Here is a 23,163-nt window from a genome sequence, read left to right as displayed (position 1 = left end):
CAGTGAGGCCTCAGCAGGCACAACTGGTGGCTGGGGGTGGGGGCAGTGGGCAGAAAGGCCAGGGCATGCTGTTGTGACCCTCCCATCTTCTCTTTCAGTAAACAAAAGTGCACATGCAGAACTCTCCCGGGCAGGTCCTGCTGGAAGCTGCTGCCATCCCAATAGGCCCGGGGAAGAGTGGCTGGGGAACCAGCCCAAACCTGCGACCCATGGGGCCTCTGCACCTACAGCTGCCCTTGGTCCAGCTGTTGCAGCAGGATGAAGACTGGACGTGCTCCCAGGGCCAGGACAGTGGGGGCTGGGGAGTGAGAGGGTGTAGGGACGGACCAGGAAAGGGAGAGAAAATGCTCCTTCTACTAGGAAATTATTGGCGGGGGCGGGTAGAGGAGAGAGGGAAGTGGTTTCAGACCCCAGCATAACCCCATCAGAAATGACTGGGATACTGGACCTGTTTGGGCTGAGAAGGAACCGCAGAGGCCCCGACAAAGCCCATCTGGAGGCTGCACAGAAGTTGGGGGGATTCTTTTCTGAAGGTTGATTTATGATAATTACATAGAGGTTTTTTTGGTGTTGACATGGGGGCCACTCTGGGGCTCACCTCTCCCGGGAACGTGCAAGGGTGGACACAAGCTAATCTGGGGGCAGACAGACACTAGACTAGGAGACCCTCTGAGTTCCTCTTCCACCCTGGATTCCTCCAGATCTAAGCCCTCTCTCACAGCTGGCCAGAGGGGAAGGGGCTGCAGAAAATGCCTTTGTTTTGTAGAAAAGGAAACAGGCCCAGAGAGGGGCCACACAGCAGGTGGCGTCCTCACACAGGTGCCTCTCATCTGCTTTAGGAGGCCCCAGAGGGGTCGCGGGTCTTCCCCAGCTGAGGGATGAACCTACAGCCTGGCCCTGAGACCTCTGCAGCTACTTGGAATAGGTGGGAGGGACAGGCTTTGAGGCTGCCTTGCCATGAAGCTTTGCCTGGGAATATCTGGAGATGGCGGCTGCAGGGGGCTCAGCTGTGCTCTATTCAGAAGTCAGGAATGTAAACTACGAGGGGTGGGGAGCAGAGATGATGACACCCCCAGAATCCCCAAGTGCTGTGCCAAAGCCCTGGGGCAGTTTGGAACAACCACATGAGACAGGTCCCAGTGCATGTGCTCCCAGCCCAGGCCCAGAGCCCAGAGGACAGGCCAGACAACCAGACAGTGGTCCTGGTGGCACCTGGAGCCACTGGCCGGAGCAGGACAGGAAGGATACCAGGAGTTTCTTCCGGTCCTGGCCAAACCCTGACATGTCCAGTGGCCCTTCTACAGCCTGAGCAGAAGCCCATTTCTCAGCAGGGCTGGGCTTTGATGGATGGAGGTGGCCAGGAGGGACTGTGCCTCTGGCCCAGTGGGCCCTAGGGTGCACTTCTCCTGTACAAGGTCACCAGCTCCTTCTGCTTCTCCCTTAGCCCAGGCGCTTCCTGGCTCAGCTCTCCCAGATCTCTCATTTCCTGCAGGACCTGGGTGGCCTGCCTCAGTTGCTCCACGGCCTGGCTGAGCAATGTCTCGGCATTCACAGGGGCCGGCTCACTGCCCAGCACCTTGTTCAACAGTTTCTCCGTCTGTTCTGAGGCCACCTTCACCTCCAGCTGGGCCCGATACAGCTGCTCCCCAGGCTTCCGTGGACGCCGGGGGCCTTCCCCAAGCAGGTCCCCCAGAGAGGAGCAGCGGGCATGGAACTGAGGTGGCAGGTCCCAAGGGGGCAGGGCTGTGGATGTTGCGTCCTCTGGGGGAGTTCCTGGTGTGCCTGTGGCCTGGGACGGCTTGGCAGGCTCAGGACTGTCATCCACGCCATTCACTGAGACCTGCAACGGGTCTGGGGCAGAGGTCTCAGGGGCCTCAGGACTCTGGGCCGGCCCAGAAGCCTTCATGCAAGCTTTCAGTTTCTCCGATAAGATCTTAGGCGGGGGTGTAGGAGGCTTCCCACCCTCCCTGGGTGCAGCCTCTGAAGTCTCAGAACAGGGTGCCTGGGACGGCTCTGCGCTCTCTGGAGCAGGGAGCTCCTGGGGGCTGGGGTTCTCCCAGCTCACCTTCAGTTTGTCGGCCTGGATGCTGCTGGGGGGCTGCTCAGAGCCACTGTCCTCCCCTGCTGGGGTCTCTGAGTCCTCTGGGCTCTCGGGGTGGTCTTCAGAGCTAGCTGAGACAGGAGCTGGGGCCTTCTCCCCTGCAGGGGTCTCCACCATGTCACTAAGGCTTCTCGTCTCGGGTGCTGGGGAAGGCTTGGTCGGAGGCATGGGGGGCCGGGGTGTCTCCCGGGGCTGGTCTGAGCTGTCATCATTGCTGGGGGCAAACACTGGCGGCCCACTGTCCGGAACATCAAGGTCCAGGCGCAGAAGCCCATCAGAAGCTGCGCTGGCTACCTGGTGGGGGATGGTATCAGGTGTCATCTTGGCTGACTGGCCATTGGGTCAGGTGTGTTCACCTATGGGAGTTCTCGAGCCCTCCTCTCCAGGCTGTCCAGGCACCTGGCCCCTACCCCCTCTGCCCTGGCTTCCAAGGCTACTTGGTTAGAAGCTGAAGTGATTTTTTTTTTTTTTGAGACAGAGTCTCACTCTATTGCCCGGACTTGAGTGCCGTGGCATCAGCCTAGCTCACAGCAACCTCAAACTGCTGGGCTCAAGCAATCCTCTTGCCTCAGCCTCCCAAGTAGCTGGGACTACAGGCACGTGCCACCATGCCCAGCTAATTTTTTATATATATTTTTAGTTGTACAGCTAATTTCTTTCTATTTTTAGTAGAGACGGGGTCTCGCTTTTGCTCAGGCTGGTCTCAAACTCCTGAGCTCAAACGATTCTCCTGCCTCAGCCTCCCAGAGTGCTAGGATTACAGGCGTGAGCCACCGCGCCAGGCCTAAAGTGATTTCTTGATGAATCCTCTCCTCTCCCTCACTGTCAAAGAATTCCCTGTTTGGAATCACTGGCCAGGAAGTCAGAGCCAGGGTGTCCTCTTGGAGGCCCAGCCTGGTTTCTTCCAGCTGGAAAGAGACTCTTTTTAGGAGCAACTGTGCTGGCCTGGGCAGCAGGGGACATGGTTCCAGCCCTGTTTCTGACCCCTACCTGGTTGTATGGCCTTGGGACGGTCCCTTCTCTGCAGCCCACCCACTCACCACCAGCCCAGTATCCCCACAGCCAGTTGGTGACAGGACCGGGACTCACATACAGGTCTCTCGAGTCACCTCGAGCTCCCTCACTTCTGCATGCCCTTCCAGAGACCTGTGTCCCGTCGACCAGCCCCTCTCCAGCCCTTGCCTGCCCAGCTGCTCGGCAGCCTGTGCCCACTCTCCTCACGTCGTCAGGCCACAGCTGACCGCCACGGAACAGCTGCACCAAGGCTCCAGGGGCCCAAAGAGACACCCGGCAGCCCCACGGTCATGGGGACCCTCCAGGGAGCCTCAGGGGCCCTGGGGCAGGGCTGGGCAGGGGGCCTTTCTCAAGGCCCCTTGGATGGTGGGGGTCCTGGCTGGGACCCTCATTCCCTTTGACATGCACCACAGGATCTGGCCAACACACACTCTCAGTCACTAGGGACCACCAGAGACACCCCAACACACACCCATACGCTGCTCCCTCCCTGCCCCACCACCCCAGGCATTCCCTCCACTGACAGACAGGCACAGGCTGCCTCATCACAAAAACAAATGCTCTGGTGACCTTGGGTCCTTCCCCACATGGTCTCCTTCCCCTCCACCTCTGGCACCGCCCACCCTACGCTGACTCCTTCTCTTACGAAATATGCCGCAAACGCCACCACCTGCCTTTTCCTTGGTCCTGCCCTTGTGGCTGCCAACCCAGCTGATGACCCCCAGGTCCCGTACTCATCTCTCTCAGGATGTGCCACTTGCGTCTCTGGCTTCCACTTCCTTGGCTCCCTGCTGAGCCTCCTCCAATCCCCAAAGGTAGCATTTGCTGAGGTTCTTTGCTGACTTCCCAAACCTCCCCTCGCCTGCCCCATCAGCACCTGCCCATCAGCTTCTGGCCCGAACAAGGCTCCTCCCTTGCCCCTCCCCCTCACCTGTACCTTCTCCCAAATTCCCTGTGCCCAGAGCCTCCATGCGCCCAGACTCCAGGCTTAGGGCACCTCCGGCAACCTGCCCTCTGTCCAGTCCCCGTATTCAATCCCAAGCCTGGGTAGCTCCTGCTTCCCAATGTCTCTCCTGTGGACATCCCCTCCTTTTTCATTCCCTCCTTGAGCCTGTCAAGCCCACCTTCCTGACCCCCTCCCTGACCCCTGCCTTTCCCTCTCTGACCCAACTCGCCCTACCCAGGGCCTCAAACTGACCTCCGGAATGCACCCTCCCACCCAGCCCCAACTCTTGTAGCCAAGGCCGCCACAGTTTCCTCCCCACACCCCACCTTCTCAGACCAATCTCCCAAGCAAATGGAGCCACTCGCCACACCTTGAACCAGCTCACGCCATTCCTCCACAGGGACGCCCTCACTCCAAGTCCACCACCTGAAACCCCTCCCATTCTTCAAGGGGCAGCTCAAATGCCAGTGGCTCCTCGTGGTTCCTCCCTCTCTGACCTCCCAGATCCCTACCCTGTATAAAAATCAGAGAGGCTCTGCTTGAAGCAGTCTGTGGACAGGCCAATGTTCCAGCTGGAATTTGAGCCCTGAGGGGCAGGGACTACCCTCACAGGCCTCAGTTTCCCTCTGGTACCAACTCTGACTAAGGCCAGGTGCAACATGTGTATGGATTCAACAACTGAAGGAGGGCTCAGAGACATCCACACCCCATGCACATGTGACACAGGTGCCCCCAGCACCCTTCCTGTACACCACTCAGGAAGCCCCAACTCCAGATGTGCTCAGGAAAAAGGTGGCCCTGAGCCTAGCTGCCACCCAAAGGAGCTGGGATCCCAGGCTCAACTGGCCTCCCACCATCCAAGCTGGGGCAAAGCCTTACCTCCTTCAGGTGGATTCTCGTTGGTGGCCGGCGCCGCTGGCCCCCTCGCACTCGGTCCCGTGTCACATGCTCCAGGGCACAGCTCTTGTCCACTTTTACCTGGGAGGGAGAAGAACCATGTCAGCCCCCATCAGGCCTTGGGGAAAGTGGGAAATACCCAGGCACTGACTTGACTCAAAGGCAGGGTCAGTGTCCCACCACTGTCCTCTCTTTGCGTGTCTCCCTGCTTCTGGACCTCTGCTTCTCTCTGTGACTCTGCACTGCCACTGGCAGTCTCTTGCAAAGTTCGAGGCTCTCCCTCTCTGCAACTGCCTTCCTTGCCTCAGTCTTCCTGCCCAAGTAAGAGCTATCAGCCCTTGCCCCTGGGTCTATGTCAAATTATATAATCAACCCTGAGGCTGCTTTGGGGTGTAGCTGGGGGAGGGACCCATGATTCCCTGGTACCTGGCTTCTGCCACTCTCCCAGGACCCATAGGGATAACCCAGGAAAGGGCAGGGCCTCTACCCCTTGGGCCTGGGTGTCTGGAGGGCAGCATCTTCTCTCTGAGGGTAAGGAAAGGGAGTCAAGAGTAGCTGGGAAGCCTCAGAGTAACATTCACATGGGAGGCCAGGCGTCATGGCTCGTGCCTGTAATCCCAGTACTTTGGGAGGCTGAGGCAGGAGGATCGCTTGAGCCCAGGAGTTCAAGGCTCCAGTGAGCTATGACCACACCATTGCACTCCAGCCTGGGTGACAGAGCAACACCCTGTCTCAAAAAAAACAGATTCACGTGGGGGAGACGGACTCTGAATGCCAGAGCAGCCTGCCCCTGTGATGGTGAGTGGGGGTGCTCAGGCCCAACTAGGGGTTTGTCTCTATTCGTCAATGGAGGGGTAGACCTTGTTCCACCAAGACTGTGGGCGAAGACCCAGCCCATGGCTCCTGTGGCCTCACCTAACATCCATGTTATATCCCAACATCCCTCTCCCATGGAATGGGGACATTTCCCCCTAGATAGTGAAGGGCTGAGCATGACACAGTCACCCAGTACATGACACAGGAGCCACGGGCTGGGAGTCAGGAGACCTAGGTGTTAACAGGGCACTTTCTTGGGAAGATCCTCTCCCCTCAGGTCTCAGTCTTCTGCAATCCAAGGTGGGCATCACTCTAGGTGGCCCGCAGGCCCACTTTAGTGTGAACAGCAAAGATCCATGATGTCAGAGACAAATCCTCCCTAGGAGATCCTGGCCTCGTGGGATAATCCTGCCCACCCCAAGCCTGATCGTGGCCACTGTTGCCACGGTCCCCACTACAGCCCAGGAGGTTGAAGTCTGCAGACAGACAGGGAGGCCCAGGGCTGAGAGCCAGCCCAGCCCGGGCTTCATGGGCAAACTGGAAAGAGAGCTAGCTCTCAGCTTACCCCCCAGCTCACTCCGGCCTGGGCCCACTTGCTGTTTTCACTGAGACTAGGTTGGAAAAGAGGCATGCGGCAACCAGTCAAATTCTACCCTACCACTTACCTGCCTTCTAATTTAAAATGAGTTACTTAATTTCCTTATGCCTCCATTTCATCTGTAAAATGGGGACACCACCACCTACTCTGAGGGGCTGTTGTGAGAATTAAATGAGGTAACAACAACAGATGCCCAATCACAGTGACATAATCAATGGGTGGTCGGGGCGAGGTGGGGCCAGGTCCTCTCCCAGGCCACACACGGTGGGACAGGGGACACAGCTGTCCACAGGACTGCATCGCACCTCATCAAAAGCCTTGTTCTTGCCTCGGTTGATCCCTTCATTGAGGGCTTTGATCCAGGAATCCTTCTCCTCCCCGCTGGGTGCCTGGAATTTGATGTCGCTGACCTGTAGGCAAGACAGGTGGTGTGGGTGGCAGATGTTTGACAAGGCTCATGTTTGGCATCTTAAAGAGGCTTCCCGCTCACTGCAGATCCCAAAGTCAAACCAAAATGACCCTCACAACAGGTCTCACATCTGGACTTTAGGGCAAATAAAGGGAAAGATCCAGCAGAGAAGGCCCCTCCGCCCCTCAGCACACGGCTGCCAGAGGTGTGCATTGGAATCAGGCTTGTCCCAAGGAAAGAGCCTGGATCTGATCCGGTCCCATGGGACTCCACAGGCCAGCCGCCCACTCTCTGCACTTCAGTTTTCTTTATAAGTAGGAATTGTCCCAGTCTACATCCATGCCAGGCTGAGTATGATGACAGAGGTGACAGGCGTGAGGGGTATCCAGTGGTGAAGGCCCACTGGAACCATGGCCACCTCCAGCTCTCCAGTGAGCCCCACACCTAACCCTGGCCCAACTAAAAAATATGCCTGGATTCCTAAAGTCCCAAGCTCCCCATCTGGCCTTGAATCAGAAACTATAAAAGAGAAGGGCACTGGAGGGTCAGTTCCAATCCCCTCATCACACACATGACCAAACTGAGGCTCAGCAGATGGGACAGGACTTGGCCAAGATGGCCTAAAGGAGATTCCATGATTCCTGACTCCCCACACCACCCACGGGTCCCTTCCCATCTCAGGCCAGAGCTTCGAGCTCCTATGTTAGAATCAGCGGGCAGCTTGGAGAGCCCCATCCCTGCCAGGCCCAACGCCCAGACAGGATGTGAGAGGAAGGAGTGTGGCCATGCAAACAGGGCTGCTCGTGCCGCAGATGGTGCAGTAGGGCCTCTGAGCCAGAAAGTCCACCACTTACAGGTATCTGACCTTGGGCCACAGTTCCCTTATCTGTCGAGGAGAATACCACCATAACCTGCCTCATGGAGCCATGAATATCACTAAAAACTGATGTATAATATCTAATTTGGACACCCATCCTCATAGCATTATTTGCAACAGCCAAAAAGAGGAAGCAACCCAGGTGTCCATGATGGATGAATGGATAAGCAAAATGGGGTATATACACACAACGGAGTATTATTCAGCCTTAAAAAGGAAGGAAATTCTAGGCCAGGCGCAGTGGCTCATGCCTGTAATCCTAGCCCTTTGGTAGGCTGAAGTAGGAGGATTGCTTGAGACCAGGAGTTCAAGACTAGCCTAAGTAATAAAGCAACACCCCATCTATAAAAAATAGAAAAATTAGCTGGGCATGGTGGTATGCGCCTGTAGTCCCAGCTACTGGGGAGGATAAGGCAGCATGATCATTGAGCCCAGGAAGTAGAGATTGCAGTGAGCTATGATGACGCCACTACACTCTTGCCAGGCAAGAGAGCAAGACCCTGACTCAAAAAAAAAAAAAAAAAGGAAGGAAATTCTGACACATGCTACAACATGGATGAAACTTGAAAACACTATGCTAGGTGAAACAAGCCAGTCACAGAAAGATAAAGGCTGTATGATTCCATCTATATGAGGTACCCAGAGTAATCAAAATTTTAGAAAGTAGAATGATAATTGCCAGGGGCTGGGGAAAGGGGCGTGGGGCATTATTGTTTAATGGGTATAGAGCTTCCATTTTACAGGATGAAAAGAGTTATGGAGATGGATAGCGGTGATGGCTGTGCATCATGAATATATTCAATAATACTGAACTGTACACTTTAAAAATGGTTAAGATGGGCTGGGCGAGGTAGCTTACACCTGCCATCCCAGCACTTTGGGAGGCTGAGGCGGGAGGACTGCTTGAGGCCAGGATTTCGAGACCAGCCTAGGCACCATAGCAAGACCCTATCTCTACAAAAAGTTTAAAAAATTAAAAATAAATAAATAAATAAATAATGGTTTAGATGACCCCCTAAATCTATAAATATTTTTAATTACATTTAAATTAAATTTTAAAAAGGTTAAGATGGTAAATTTTATGTTATGTGTATTTGACCACAATTTTTTAAAATTGGAAAAAAATGGTGTATCTAAAGTGCTATAATAAATCTGGAACTGGGTGGCGTTGGATGCGCAGTAATAGGAATTAACACCGCTACCTGACTTCCGGACAAAACAGTCCCAGTTTCTTCATCTGTAAAGTGGGATAACACTTCCTACTCTAAAGCAATGCTGGAAGAATTAAACATGATTAAAGTCAGGCCCTGGCACATAGTAGGTACTCAGTCAATAATTACTGAATGAATGTGCCAATAAATGAATGAACTGGCCCAAGGTTCCTTCCCTTGCCCCGTTTTTGAGCTGCTGCCTACTCTCTGACCTCAAGATGCCCTAGTTCTCTGTCAGCGGTCGCCAGCCTGCCCATCCCCCACCCTGGTGTTAGATAGCGCCTTCCCTGCCCCCACTCTCCCCTTACGTAACCTGCAGTCTGGCCCCCTCAGCACCCTCATTATATAACTTCCTCCTGGCTGCCACTGCCTCCTCCTCATACGGAGCCCTGGGTCCCACCCCCACCACACCAGGCACAGCCAAATGCTCATTTGCATGACCAGGGTAAATTCGATCCTGGCAGCAGAGCTGCAGTTAAGTCAGAATCTCCAGGGCACCTTGGCAACTGTGTCTCAGCCCAGCCATCAGGACTGCTGGGGACTCAGGGAAGGACCACACTACATCTGGGGACTGCAAAGGCCACGCAACTTTGCGATAGGAGCTGCCAGAAAGGGTGTCGGGGTGGGCCCCTCTGACCCCAGCTGCTACTCCTGGTCATGGGCCCTGAGCTGGTGAGGCCCCTGACTGGTACAGGGCTTAGCATCCCAGAGAGCTTGAGAAGTACACAGTTGAACTCAGCAGCCCATGGAACAGGAGGGCGCCAAAGAGCAGGCCTGGGAGTCAGCTCTCTGACTCCCTACTCTGGGCCTCAAAGGGCAAAGAACAGAACCATCGGACCCAACCCAAACTGCAGCTGCTTCTCCCCTGGCCACCTCACCTGAAGCAGGCTGCCCATCCCTTCTGCTCCCCTGGGAGGAAATGGCCTCCGGGAAGACCTACAGTAGAAGCCAAAGGGCTCCCAGAGGAGAGGGAATGCAAGGTTAAATGGGACCCAGCTCCACCCCAAGGAAACCTGTAATCCCGGCTGACTGAGCCAGGCATTCCACAATAGGGACAAGAACACCAAGAAGTTGTGCCTCTGGCCCCACCCCCACCCTTGTTCCCAAAGGGCCACAGGCTGCACAGGTCCCTGCCCCAAGCCCTTCCAAGAAGCCCCAGGGACACAGGTCCTGCTAGGAGCTTAGATGCTAATGGCCACAGAAGAGGCCCACAAGGGCTGGGAGAAGGGGAAGGACAAAATGGCAGAGAGGGAAAAGGGGGAGGGGAAGCAAGGAGGCGGGAAAGAGGAAAGGGCCAGGCTGGCCAAGACCAGCAGGGCAGCAAGGCCCAGCAGTGGCCACCCTGCTTCCTGGCAGCGTCTGCCTGTGACCTCATGGGCAGGGGTGTGGGGACGGAAAGGCAGGGGGAGAGGGGCATGCAAGACACTGGAGTCTTTGTTTATTTGATTAGAGGGAAAAAAAAGGCGGCCTCAGGACCAGACAGCCGGGGTCATGTGACCTCCTGCAGGCTGGAGGCCTCACTGAGGATGGGAACACCCAGGGCGACAGGAAAGGAGGGTGAGACATGCGGGAATGTGGTGCTTGGGCCAGGTCCACCATCTGGCCTCTGGGGAGCCCTCACTCTGTGAGCTCCTGGGGGTTGTAAGGGTCAGGGGCCCTTAAGCTGGAACCAGAGTGGCTGTCCCACCCCGCAATACCCACCACTTGCTCCGCAGCCCTGGCTCCAGTTTGACTGTCCTGTTCCCAGAGCCAACCTGAACTCTTGCAGGGTGGGGAGACAGCAGGGAGGGTGTTGGCTGAAGCAGCCGAGAATGCAGCTGCACAAACAGGCCTCTCTGAAGGTGATGTCCCACCATGAGCTGGGCCCGACCCACCTAGTCCACCACCAGGAGGTGGCCCACAGAACAGCACTTGCAGAGGACCACAGGCAAGGCCCCTGAGCCCCACATCCACATAAGCACACTAAGAGACACACACCTGGACAGACCCATGCCAGGCGAACACTCACCTGCACGTAAAGAGGTGCACACACAAGGGCCAGACACCCAGGCAGAAATTGTCACATGTAATGTACTTTGCATCTCTCTCAAACACACATACACATACACAGCGCCCACTCAGACAGAAAGTAGGTCTCCAGGACTGGGGAGGGGGTCTAGGGCCTGAAAAACCAAAATGTGACTCTCCTTGTTGTCAAAGAGCCCTAAGCAGCAGATGTCAAGTGAAACCTACGCCCAGCCCCAGGAACCCTCATGACACCATGAACCCGCCCCTACTCTGAGGCACTTCCTCCAATTCCCTAGTATCAGAGCCCCATAGCCCCCTCCACTGCTGTCTCAGTTGCTTCTCTGTCCCCATCCTCTGCAGAGCAGGTCTAAGGGTCAATGAGCAAAGCATCATGGTCTTCTCCAGGGTCCAGAGGATGAGCTCCAGGCCCCTAAAGCTGAGAGAGAAACAGAATGGCCTCCAGCAGGCCCAGACCAGACCTGCTCCCCAACCCCTGGCCTGTGTGACTCAGCCCTACTCTGCAAAGCTCTGCATGACGTGCAGAGGCGTGGCCCAGCTGCAGATGGGCGCGAGCTGGCGAGAGGTGCTGTACACGCCAGCCTCAAAGCTGAACTCCCTCCTGACATCTGTGAAGCTACATCATGTGTCAACACCCACCAGACTCCCCGCCAGAGAAATGTGGTGCAAACAGCAAACTTCATATGCATATACAACATGTCCCAGGAAAAGAATCTCTTAAGCAAGAGCCCTCCCCCAGCTACAGCCAAGAAAGAAAAGTCCAAGGGGAGAAGAGCTGGGGCTGCAGGCCTCCCCTGGGGGCAGGAGGGGTGGCCCACCCATGAAGGCCTGGGATGAAGGGGAGGCCACACCCTCCTCTCTGCCCCAGGCTGTCAGGGTGCCAGAGGCCTGGTGGGGTGGAGACCTCATCCCTAGTTCTCCTGCCTCAGCCCACAGCCTCCCCCAGAGTGTGGGGTAGGGCCAAGGGCCCCACCTCCCCAAGGCTGCAGCTACAGCCTGAGATGGAGGCCCCAAGGCCTGGGAGGGAGCGGGGAGCCCCAAGTGCATCTCTTATCAACCAGGGGCTAAGGAGACTCCAAGACAAAATGAGTAAAAGGTCCAACCTATGGTGGCCGCTGGGTTTAAACCTCAGCCATGCTCAACGGAAAACCTGCAGGCTTCTTCAAGGGGCCAGCCTGCCTTAGACCTCCAGGGGCTGACCTCCCACACAGACCCTGGCCTGGATGGAGGTCAGCCAGCAGCAGGCATCTCCCTACCTTGTTCCCTGGAGATCGAAGCAGGATAAAGCGGTGTTTCCGCTTGAGGAGGGCACGAAGGTCCTGGCACTTCTCATAGCTGCCCAGCTCCACCGTCTCTACACAGTTCTGCTCGTCCTGGGGAGGGGGACAGAGGGAACATGAGCTGGAGAGAGGCAGACCACCACAACCCTCAACCACCCAGGCCATCCCCCAGGCCCTGATCCCACTCAGTGAGGACATCACGTGGTCAGAGGGAGGACCTCAGGCTGCCAATCAATCACCAAGATGCAGCACGCAGACTCTGGCAAGTGCGTGCTGGCTTCAGGGACACCTGCAAGGCTGCCCATCTGGATGGGGACCGGGACACACAGCCCAGAGGCGGGTATGTGCCTAAGGCCAGAGGAGGAAACAGAGGAGAAGCTAGAGAGAGAGGCTTAGAAAAGGGTGCCAAGGGTGCCTGGGGGTTCATGCAGGCCCAGAGGCCCAACAGAGATCTGTGGAAGAGATAGCCTGGAAGAGGGATGCAGGATGTCACAAAATGGGGCGAAAAAAGACTTTGCAGGAAGAGCCACAGAGGGAAGCATGAACAAGGCACATTTGGGTTACATGCAATCCTGCATTGGTACCCTCACCTGGCACCAACCTCTGCTGACCCTTGGCTTGGGACAGCAGCCCCTCACCCCAGGCTGCAGGCTATGCACAATGGAGGCGGCAAAGGTTCCTTTAAGAGCAGCCCACTCCTACAGCCTGCACCCTGAGGCCTCATTGTTAGCAGGGCCAGTGGCCAGCACAGTGCCCAGCCTCTTGCAGGTCATCCCTGGACATCGGCCAGGCTGCCTTCCTGCCAACCAACACTTGAGTGTTTTCTCCAGGAGCTCTACCCATCAGGTGCCTCTCGGCCAAGCTGCCTAGGACAAGCTCCTCCCTCAGTGGCGGTCAATGGGTCCCCTCCCAGCGGAGACCTAGTTGGAACAACTTCCTGGGTGTGGCACATTCTCATCCTGGAGAGTCCAGGGGAGCAGAATCAGGCCCTTTGAGTGGTGGGGGTGAGGGGGTAGGAGGGTACACTCCCCTTGAAACTGGCCAACAAGTTAAGGAAACTCTTGTTGATGTCCAACAGCAAGACACCAGACCCTTGGCAAGCACTTTGGCATCCTGTATCCTCCTAAGCCTCACAATAACCCTGACAGCCTAGAGCCCCAGTATCTGCTTCCTTTCAGAAATGGAGAGAATGAGGCCTGGAAGCAATGTGATTTGCTGTAGGGGCACAGACCCAAATACAAGGGGCAGGGCCCAACTCAAACCACATCCTCTGACTCCCAGGCCAGGGTGCTTTCCAACACCCACACTCCTCCCAGAGCCAGTGGCCTGGTCAGTGCCTTAGCAACAGGTTGCTCTACAAAGTGGTCCTCCAGGTGTGGGACCTGGGCCAGCAGCATCAGCACCGCCTGAGAACTTGTTAGAAATGCAAATTCTTGAGCCTCAGCCCTACTGAGTCATAAACTCAGGGAAATGGGCCTGGCAATCGGAGTTTTAATTAGCCCTCCAGGAGATTCCAATGTATGTGAACCTTTGAAAACCACTGGTCTACATGAGAGCTTCTCAATCTTGGTGGCACCTGGGAGCTTTTAAAAGCCCCAGTGCCCAGCAACATCCCAGACCAATTGTACCAGGATCTCTGAGGGTGAGGCCCAGACCTCAGGATTTTTTTTAAAGCAGATGATTGTACAGCCAAGGTGGAAAACCACTGATCTACCCTCTCTTCAGCCTCTCAGGGAAAAGGGGACAGATAGCCAGGGTGGCCTCATCACTCCCATCCACACTTAGTCAGGTGTCTCTTTCTAGTCCCTAGTCTCCAGCCCCTTCGAGGTTCCTCCACTAAACATAAGGGCCAAAAAAGTCCTCCTGCTCTGAGAAGCTCCCCATTCCCCACCATAAACCCCTGAGCCTGGGTGCTCTCCCTCCTATGAAGGCCCTGCCACTTACTGCTCAGGACAGGCAAACTTCTAGAAAGCACTGCCAGGTGCAGGCACCCCACGAGGTGCTAGGGGCACATGGGAAAGCACAGTCCCAACGCCCTGCGTGGCCACTTCTCTACCCTGTTCTCTGTGTCTGCTCTCCTTCCTGGTTCCCCCACAGCAGCTTTCAAGAAGTAGCCCTCCAGAGGGACATACATAGAACCAGTTTGCTGGAATGAGTGCCTGGCCCAGACTGAGACTGCAGTCTCCTCCTCCCTGGACATCCAGAGGAAGGAAGCTGCCTGAGGAAGGATCCCCACTCCAGCGAGGGCAACTCACCTGCCCCATGTTCATAGGCCTCCCCTAGCTGGACACCAGTGGCCAAAATGCACCCTTTCTCTGCCTGGGAACAAAATGTCAGTCTACCTCCACCACCCGGCTCCCCACAGCTGCCTGTCCTGGGTCTCCTCTCCACCCGAGGCTGCTGAATCATCCCGGCCCTTTTGCAGCTCAGAAAAACGGATAAACTAGCAGGCCCTGGGCGGGGGCAGCATCTATGGAATGTCAGCCTTTCTGACAGTGAGGAAACAGCCAAGAGCCGTTCACACTCGCCTAGTTCCTTACATCAGAAAGAGGAATTGAGCTAATAAGCATTTCTCAATTCCTACTCCTGGGCCAGGCTCCCCCACCCCCGAGTGCTAAGTTCTTGAAATTGCATTTAGGTTTTTAATAGTGATTTTTTTTTAAAGCGTGATTTGGATTTGTCATGTTTGGGGGATGTGAAATCTTCCTGCTTCCCAGCCATGGCCAGATGTGGAGAGGCAGTCCAGGACAAGTCTGGCAGTGCCTGAAGGGCTGACAGCTGAGAGCCTGTCACTCAACTCTTGCGGCTGCTGGCTCTGGAGGAAGCTGTGACAACCCCCTTTATTGATAAAAATATCCTCTTGCTGCCACATTCCTAACTGGTACATCCCAATTTGGTGAGAGCAGCAGCAGAGAACATCTACGGGGCCTGTCTGCCCACCCTCATCCCCCTGCCCTCTTCCCACTGCTTCCCTGACACCCCAATTCCACGGGCCAGAGACTCAGGCAGGACAGGCAAGGTGCTTCTCAAAGGCAGCTGCTTTAACCACTTGGATCCAGGATGCCCAGTCTTTCTTGGCCTGAGACAATGATAAATTTGCCAAGATATCCTGAGGCAGGCTGAGAGAGGCTGATGAGGAAGAAGGAGGCTCCCCCTTCCTCTGCCCCCAAGCCAGTTCTTCCCCACGTGTTTCATCTGCTAAAGGCACATAGTGATGCCCCATTTTCAGTGGACAGGCCCTGTGATAGCCTCACCCCCAGAACACAAACAGCATCTACAAGGAGAAACCACCTTTCCTCAAGTCTTCACCTACAGCTTTATTGACTCTTATTTAACACACCATTTTAGCAACCTTAGTTGTCCAAATACCAAGCCTGCCTGAAACTAGAACGGGAACAAGAGTTTGAAGTGGAAAGGTGTGAGGGCTGTTAGAAGCACAAGGACAGCAGAAATGGCAACCAGCAGCTGGATGTTAAAGGAGAAAGAAAAGCTGAAAAGTACAGTCTGGCAGTACCAAACAGTCTGACAAGTGACTCTGAGCCACCACGGAGAGATTCAGTTTAGGCCAGCACCTTCTGTTGAAGGAGACAGAGAATATTTAACATATTTTAGAGAATTTCTACCAAAAATAAGTTTTGGAGTTTATTTGTTGGTGTCTCTCGGTGGAAAGAGCACTAGACTTGTTTCTACACCTAATTCCTCCACTCACTGTGAGATGCTGAGCAGTCATTTTGCCACTCTGAGCCCCAGTATGCTCTTCTGTAAAATGCAACATGGCTGGTCTGATGGTAGTGGGTTATCAGAACTTATTAACATTAGTGTCACTAAAGTTGGTATGCAACCCCCCACTGCTAAATTTGACTGGCTTTTAAAATAAAAAATAAATAAATAAAATGCAACATGATGACCGCTCTCATGGGACTATCCCGTCATAAGGGAGATATGTAAGAGCTCCAAACAAGTATGAGTGCTAAGGCATGGCACAGTGGCTCACACCTGTAATCCCAGCACTTTGGGAGGCCACGGCGGGAGGACCGCTCGAAGCCAGGAGTTTGAGACCAGCCTGGGCAACAGCGAGACCCCATCTCTACAAAACATAGAAAAATTAGCTGGGTGTGGTGGCGCAGGCCTGTAGTCCCAGCTACTCGGGAGGCTGAGGCAGGAGGATCACTGGAGCCCAGGAGTTTGAGGTTGCAGTGAGCTATGATGACGCCACTGCACTCTGCCCCAGGCAACAGAGCCAGACCCTATCTCAAAAAAAAAACAAAAGTATAAGCGCTAATTATTATTTCTACTACCACTGCTAAATGGAGCAGGCTTCAGTTTTCTGGAACATTCACTCTTATGGAACCTTGCCCAGGGAGAGGAAGAGACTCGCATACTAGATGCACAGACGGTCCACAGAGCATCTCTCATCTAACAACCCTAGATTTGCCTCATATGCAAACAGAGACCTAGAGAAGGTGAGGAACTTGCCCAGGTTGTACAGCATGTCAAAAGTAGAATAGCTCTTCCATCCCCAGTCGCAGGGGCCTCCTGCTGGCTTGGGCTGCCCTCACTTTGCCCCTGCCCCAAAATCTCCAACCTGCTTGAGGGGCAAGCCGGTCCTTACCTCGTTCTCATACACCAGCAGCTGGGCCTGGCAGAGGAGCAGATATCGGTCTTTCCAGAAACCCAGGAGGCCCCCACTGCTCTTCTTGATCCAGCCAGCCTTGTCCGCCGTCCGTGCTCCCCGAGGCTTCTCACCCCCCTCCTTCACACCCTGTAAGACAGCACCAGGACATGCCCCATGATCCACACGCCACACAAGGGATGCGTCCCTGTGAAATCATCCTATGGGAGCTTCCCCACAACTCCCCAGGGCAGATAATCCTAACCCAACATCGGAAATAATAACAGTAATAATAGCAGCAGCCTCCTCATACTGGCCACCGTATTACATTTTACACACGTCGTTCACTGAACTCTTACAATTACCCTCCGAGGTGGTAGCATCATCGTCTCCATGTCACAGCAAACTGAAGCTCAGAATGGAGAAGTGACTTGCCAGTCTCCCGGCTAGAGGAGGACAGAGCCTGAATTCAAAGTGGGTCTCTCTGACCCCATGTTTTTCCCACTCCGCCATTCTGCCTCCATGTGTTCATTCAACCAGTCAACAAATGTTGCACTGAGTACTTACTTACGTCAGAGAAGAATAAAAATAAGAAAAGTAATGCAGTCTCTGCCCTCGTAGAGCTCACAACGGGGGGAAGAGGAGCTGAACAAATAAATACCCACACAGAAACCATTAAGCCATGTGCAATGCTACACAGGAAACAAACGGGGCAGGCAGAGTACAGCCGGTTCAGGTTTGGTGGCCCAGGAAGGCCTCCTAGAACAGGGCTCAGAAGGACAGGGCGTCAGGAGGCTGCATGGCACTCTGCCTGTCTGCCCTGCCCTTCTAGAGAACCCACTCTGCCACCCCTGCTTCCTGCCCCAAAGCAGGAGGCACCTCTGCCCTCCTCCCTGCCCCAGCCCAGGACTTCAGGGCAGCTAGCACAACTGGGGAGGGTTCCAGAAGGACTCAACCACCCTTCTCCTGGACATGAGTAGCCACCTGGGAGCCTCGGGGCCAGCCACGGACATTCTGTGCCCCATCAATTACCTGCTTGGGTGGCTGGGTACCAGGTACATGCCCAGGAGATGGGGTCAGGATTGGATTCACCTCTGGGTTCCCAGCACCCAGCCCTGTTCTTTTACTATAATGGGTGCTCAAGAAATATCTATGAAATGAAAACAAAAATACACCCAATTTGCCAACCACTGTGTCTCACTGACTGGTACCCAGAGTGGTGAGTGTGAAGGAGAGGAGAGGCAGTCAAGGGCATGACATGATCTAGAGGCTGCTGGAAGGAAATTAGCACTGACTAATTTTGACTACGTTATAATTTACATAAAACTCAAGAAAGGGGCCCCAGTTAAAAGAGGCATGCCTCTCCCCAGGGATACCCTGTGGCCACAGCTGCCTTTGGAAGGACAAGCCTAGACAGATACAAGCGTGGTGAGCTGTCAGGAGCTGGGCAGGGCCTGGCTTCCCTGGTCTCTGTCCCGGCTGGGGAGCGCCAGCCTGGTTCCCTCTGTGGCCCCTGCCCCCTCCATGCACTGCACATGCTGGTGGTTGGGCGCCTGGGCTTTGGAGCCCCAGTCACGCAGACTGAGGCAAACCACTTCACCTCTCCAAGCCTCAGTTTCTTCATCTGTGAAATGGAGGTATTAACAGCAGGCATGGTAAGGAGTATAACTCCATGAGGGCAGGGATTTACTGCTTTAGCCCCAGTGCCTAGACTATGCCTGGCACACAGTAAGTGCTTAATAAATGTTTATTGCTGAATAAAGATAAGGCACATAAAGCAGCTCCTAGGATACCCTAAACCTAGCAAATGGTGGCTGTCATTATTGCTATTATACTATTGTTGTCACTGCCATCCCCTCAGGCTCACAGGGACCTTGTCCCTGGGCCTCCCAATTCAGGACAAGGCTTTTCTGGACTGCAGCCGCTGGCCTCAGACCTCCAGGAGCTCTAGGAATATGGGGCACCCTTTCAGGATCTCCCCCTAACTCGTAGATGGCAAGAGAAATGGGGAAGTGGGATGGTCCCAAATGTTCTTCCCGGATACAGGAATGAGGAAGTGGGAGGCTGGCCAGTTATGAGACACCCTGTCCAGGGGAAGAGGCACCTCAGGGCTCTTTGACAAGAATAGAGAGGCTCTCCCATCCTATTGTGTCCCCAACTCCCACTCCCTACATCACTACTCAGACCAACTGTTCAGCCCACGGGCTATGTGACCCTCCAGGGGCCTAATCTCTTCCGTGACTCCTGCAGGCTGTCACAGGCCCAGGGCTAGAAGGGAAGAACTGGGAAATGGGAAATCCCACCCTGCATTTCACACTCACAGCCTCCCACCAGCAACTACAGCACTGTGGCCACCTCCCAGGCCCTCCACGCCCCGATGGGCAGACCAGACTCTTGGTCTCTCGTAAACAAGGCAGTGGGGGCTGTGGAGGGTGAAGCTGCTGTCCCCAACTCTGAACTCCAAGCTTGCCTCCTGCTTTTCAGGGGGTCCACCCACCACCCCATGGGATCCCACACCCCTTTCTAAACTCCTCCCACTTGTGACCTCCCCTGAAAACTTCCTACCAGCTGGAAGCTTCCCGGGGCCAAGGCTGGAACCTGTGCCTAGATCACTGTCACCTCTGGGCCAGGTGTTGCAAACCATGACTAAATTGGCTAGGGAAGCAAGTCCAGGACCTCGAAGGATAGGCGGGACAGGACTGGGTAGGATAGCACTTTGGGATAGAAGAAGGGACAGCTGAGGAGCTGCAGATGGTGTGAACCGAAGTCCAGCCATGGCAGCAGCCACCCGGGGAGGCCTGGCTGGAGGCCAGGGTCCTACTTGCCTCCAGCCTCCACTCAGCCCCCTTCCCTGCCCCTCAGACCCCTCCCTCCAGGGGGCCTGGCTATGCCCCAGTAAGTTTTAATAAGGGGCCCCTCCCCTTGGCAGGGTTCACAGGAGAGGTTTTGTCCTGCTCAGCCCAGTTTCTCAGCCTTCTCTCCTCATTAACCAGCTGACCACTGTTCTTCCTGTCTCACCCTCTCCCCTCCCACCCATCCTCACCGGCCCTTTCCTGCCCACTGCGAGCAGCTCCTGTGGCACCCCAAGCACCAGCCTGGCTCCCCTTTGCCTGACATCAGAGGGCCTCTGGGTCACTCATGAAAAAAAAAAAAAAAAAAAGCCAGGTTACCTCCACCCTGTGCACAGAGGGACAAAGGGAAAGCCATAATACAGGTTATGACAGAGAGACAGAGACCAGCAGAAGAATCCTTGTTGGCACCTCACATAACAGGCATCTTATAGCAACCTTTGCCCTTTGATTAAACCCATTGGTCCTCCGACCAGACTCTATTAAGAACCCACCATGTCAGAGGCTTGTGATGGGGCATTCAGATAGAGGACACACAGGCTCTGTCCTGGGGGAACTTCCAGTCTTTTGGGGGCAACACAAACGCTGCATAAGGGAAGTCCCCAGTCCTGGGTGGGCGGGGTCTCTCCTGCTTGACAGGGCACTTACCTGGGATCCCGCACTTAACCCAGATCCGCCATTCCTAGCTCTTTAGCGGGGTAAGGGCTTGGGGTTAGTTTGGGAGACCCTTGCAGAAGGCAGGGTTTGCGTAGGGCTCTGAGGAGGGGAAGAGACGCATGCGTTGGCCCAGAGAAGACAAGGCACAAACAGGTGCCAAAGACCCTGCACTTTCAACTCCTTTACTACACACAGAAAGGGAAAATACAGCCCAGAAGGGCAAGAGATGAGCCCAGTGTCACAAATCCAGTACTGGGACAGGACACTGCCCTGTCTCTTGATAGCTGAGGACAAATGGGCAGCTCAGAGCCAACAGAGGCTGAGCCAGAGAAAGACCTGGCAGGGGCAGGGGGCAGAGCCCCAGAGCAGAGACGGGAAAATCTGGGTCCAGGATTGCTAGCCTTACCCCAAGGGCAACAACAACACCCTCAATGACACCTGCAGTTTCAAAGCTTTTGCACATACATCATCACATTTCTGGATCACCCATTCCTCTCATTTTACTGGAGAAACTGAGGCCAAGAGAACACAAGTGGGCAGATGCCCAGTGCCCAGACCAGCACTTCTTCATCAAGCCTCAGCCTGACAGGGACACCAGCCCACTGCACAGAGGAGGTCACTGAGGCTGAGGGGTGTTGGTCCAGAGAGACTAGGGCACAGGGAATAAGCTCAAAGCCAGCAGGAGGGCTGAAAGCAGCCATGTGAAAGGGATGTGAAGAAGATGGCCTGGGGTCATGGGCAGAGCAGGTGACTACAATCTAAGAGGTGTTTTAGAGAGACAAAGATGGGCACTGAGGCCCAGTGAAACAAGGGGAAGCTACTGGGAGAAGAAGTGGGAGGAAAATAGTCTTAGGGATGCCAAAGCGGAGGCAGGGGATAGGGGGCCCCTGGCTGTGTGGGTGAGGCTTGCAGGGGCGGCGTGTGGCGGAGGAGTAATGTTAGAGATTCAGGACCAAGGGGAGCAAAGAGCTGGGCCAGGCCCAGGAGATCCCCAGAGAATATTCCTTAATTGGGGGCCAGAGCAGACCTATATCCTCTGGGAGAAGGGGAGGAGCCCCGGCCAGAGAGCCCAGCCATCCCAGCAGGGGCCTGGGGCAGACAGCAGCCCCACCCTGACAGTAAGAAAGAAACCACAGCAAATCATGGTGGCCTGACTGTGCCCCCTATCTCCACCCACTCTGACAGAAGGGGCCACAATCATACAGTCAGGCCCAGGGGAGGAGGCCAGGCCCTGTATTTTACAGAAGAGGAAATGAAGGCTGAGAGGGGAAGTGACTTATCTACCATCCCACAGAAATGCAGGGCCTGGCCTGGAGGGCACCCTGACTGACAGCCTAGCTGCTCCTCACAGTGGCCTTGGGAAGTAGGGAGGTCGGCACTGACAGGAACACAGGCAGCCTGGTCCACTCAGGGCACCCCAGCTGGCCAGGGCTGCCCCAAGAGAGAAAGCTTCATCTCTCCTCCCTACCCATCCAAGCGAAGACATCCCCTTCCCCTGGGCTGGGAGAAGCAGAAGCCGGGACCCCCTCAGGGGATAAGAAGCAAATTCACTGGGACCCCCCTCAGGGGATAAGAAGCAAATTCACCTACCTCTAGACCCAGCAGGCCCCTCTTTCTAACTTATTCATTCCATAGCCATACATTAAGTGCTTGCTGTGTGCTGGATCTTTGGATGATGGGGCTGCTGGGAGAACTGAGTTTGCAAGCAAAGGGCAGGGGTTAGAGAGCCTGACCCCACCCCAGACCAAGAGTGTCCTAAGGAGGTAGAAGGAGGCTCAAGGGGCACTGCTGGTCCAGCCCTTGGCTCCTTCTGGGAGTTAGCCCTCCCAGGGACGTGGGGAAGGCAGAGGACAGGATCGGGCCCTGGGCGGGCTGACTCCTAGGTTAGAGCACAGTCAGATAGATGTGGAGCAAGGGAGAGGGTGGAGGGAAGGAGATTCACAAAGACTTATACAAGGGAGAAAAAAGAAACTTCTCCAGTCCTCCTGCCACCAAGGCATGGTCATTGCCTCAGATTCCTTGAGACAGGGACCCCAGAACCTACAGAACCCCTCCCAACACACACACACACACACACACACACACACAGTCTGCCCCCTCAGGATCAGACCTGGCAGGCAGGGGGAGTCAGCGGTAACCAGGGTTCGAACACAGCAGCCCAGGCCCCTCCCAACGAGTCATCAAACTCGATGGAGCCTCAGTCTCCCTGTCAATCTAATGGGAACAACAACAAACACGATGCCCCACAACTAGTGAGAAAAGCCAAAGAGATAATGAAGGAGGACGCGGTCTTCAAAGTGCCCGATGCGGATTCCTACCCTTGCCCCTGCCCCATCTCCCTAGGCTCTGCCTGGGGTACAGGGGCGAGGGTCCTGAGATTGGCAAGATTGGCGGGAGTCGGGCGAGCAGGAACGAGGGCCTGAGCCCAGGACCCCAAGCCCCGTGAGGGGCTCGAAGACCCCAGCCCAGCCCTCGCGCCGGGCCCTGCCCTCACCTCCTCCTCCATGGCGAGTCCCCTGCGGTCCTGCCGCTCCGCCGCTCGCTCCCGGCGCCGCGCGGGCTGGCCACCTTCATCTACGCCCGGCCGGGCGGCGGCTCTCTGCGATCTGTCCCGCCGGCCTCCGGGGGCACAAGAAACTTCGGGGGGGCGGGGCCGGGGGCGGAGAGAGGCTTCCGGGGGCCGGGGGCGGGGCCGCGGAGCGGAATAGCGGCGCCGGTAAGCTCCGGCCCGGGGCGGGAAATGGGCGGGGCGGAGCCTGGGCCGGGGCGGGGCCGGGGCTGGGGGCGGAGCTTGGGCGGGGCCGGGCGTGGGTTTGGGGACTGGACAGAGAAGCCCGGGCGGAGCCGGAGCTGAAGGAAGAGGGCGGGACA

The 23,163-nt window shown here is 55.7% G+C and overlaps 1 protein-coding gene across 1 annotated transcript; it reads right to left on the bottom strand.

Annotated features, from left to right (window-relative positions):
- Nucleotides 1-273: 273 nt before the first annotated feature.
- Nucleotides 274-22,926, bottom strand: PLEKHO2 (pleckstrin homology domain containing O2). The gene is made up of 6 exons (XM_045540926.1): nucleotides 22,787-22,926; nucleotides 16,787-16,936; nucleotides 12,151-12,267; nucleotides 6,678-6,782; nucleotides 4,941-5,039; nucleotides 274-2,395 (listed from the first exon to the last, which is right to left on the bottom strand). The coding sequence occupies exons 1-6, from the start codon at nucleotides 22,796-22,798 to the stop codon at nucleotides 1,391-1,393; spliced, it is 1,488 nt and encodes a 495-aa protein (XP_045396882.1). The 5' UTR covers nucleotides 22,799-22,926; the 3' UTR covers nucleotides 274-1,390.
- Between the last annotated feature and the right edge of the window lie 237 nt (nucleotides 22,927-23,163).

This window comes from Lemur catta, chromosome 1 (genome assembly GCF_020740605.2).
Source record: "Lemur catta isolate mLemCat1 chromosome 1, mLemCat1.pri, whole genome shotgun sequence".
In the NCBI taxonomy this organism is placed as follows: domain Eukaryota; kingdom Metazoa; phylum Chordata; class Mammalia; order Primates; family Lemuridae; genus Lemur; species Lemur catta.
The sequence above is the reverse complement of the archived record's forward strand: the minus strand, read 5'-3'. Positions and strand labels throughout refer to the sequence as shown.

What these genes read in the sequence shown, in the direction of transcription:
- PLEKHO2 (XM_045540926.1), bottom strand. An exon ending in TGCTGGTGTATGAGAACGAG is followed by an intron (nt 12,268 to 16,786) that starts GTAAGGACCGGC and finishes CCCCCTCCCCAG; the next exon opens with GACGAGCAGAACTGTGTAGA. An exon ending in AGAACAAGGCTTTTGATGAG is followed by an intron (nt 5,040 to 6,677) that starts GTGCGATGCAGT and finishes TCTCCCTCCCAG; the next exon opens with GTAAAAGTGGACAAGAGCTG.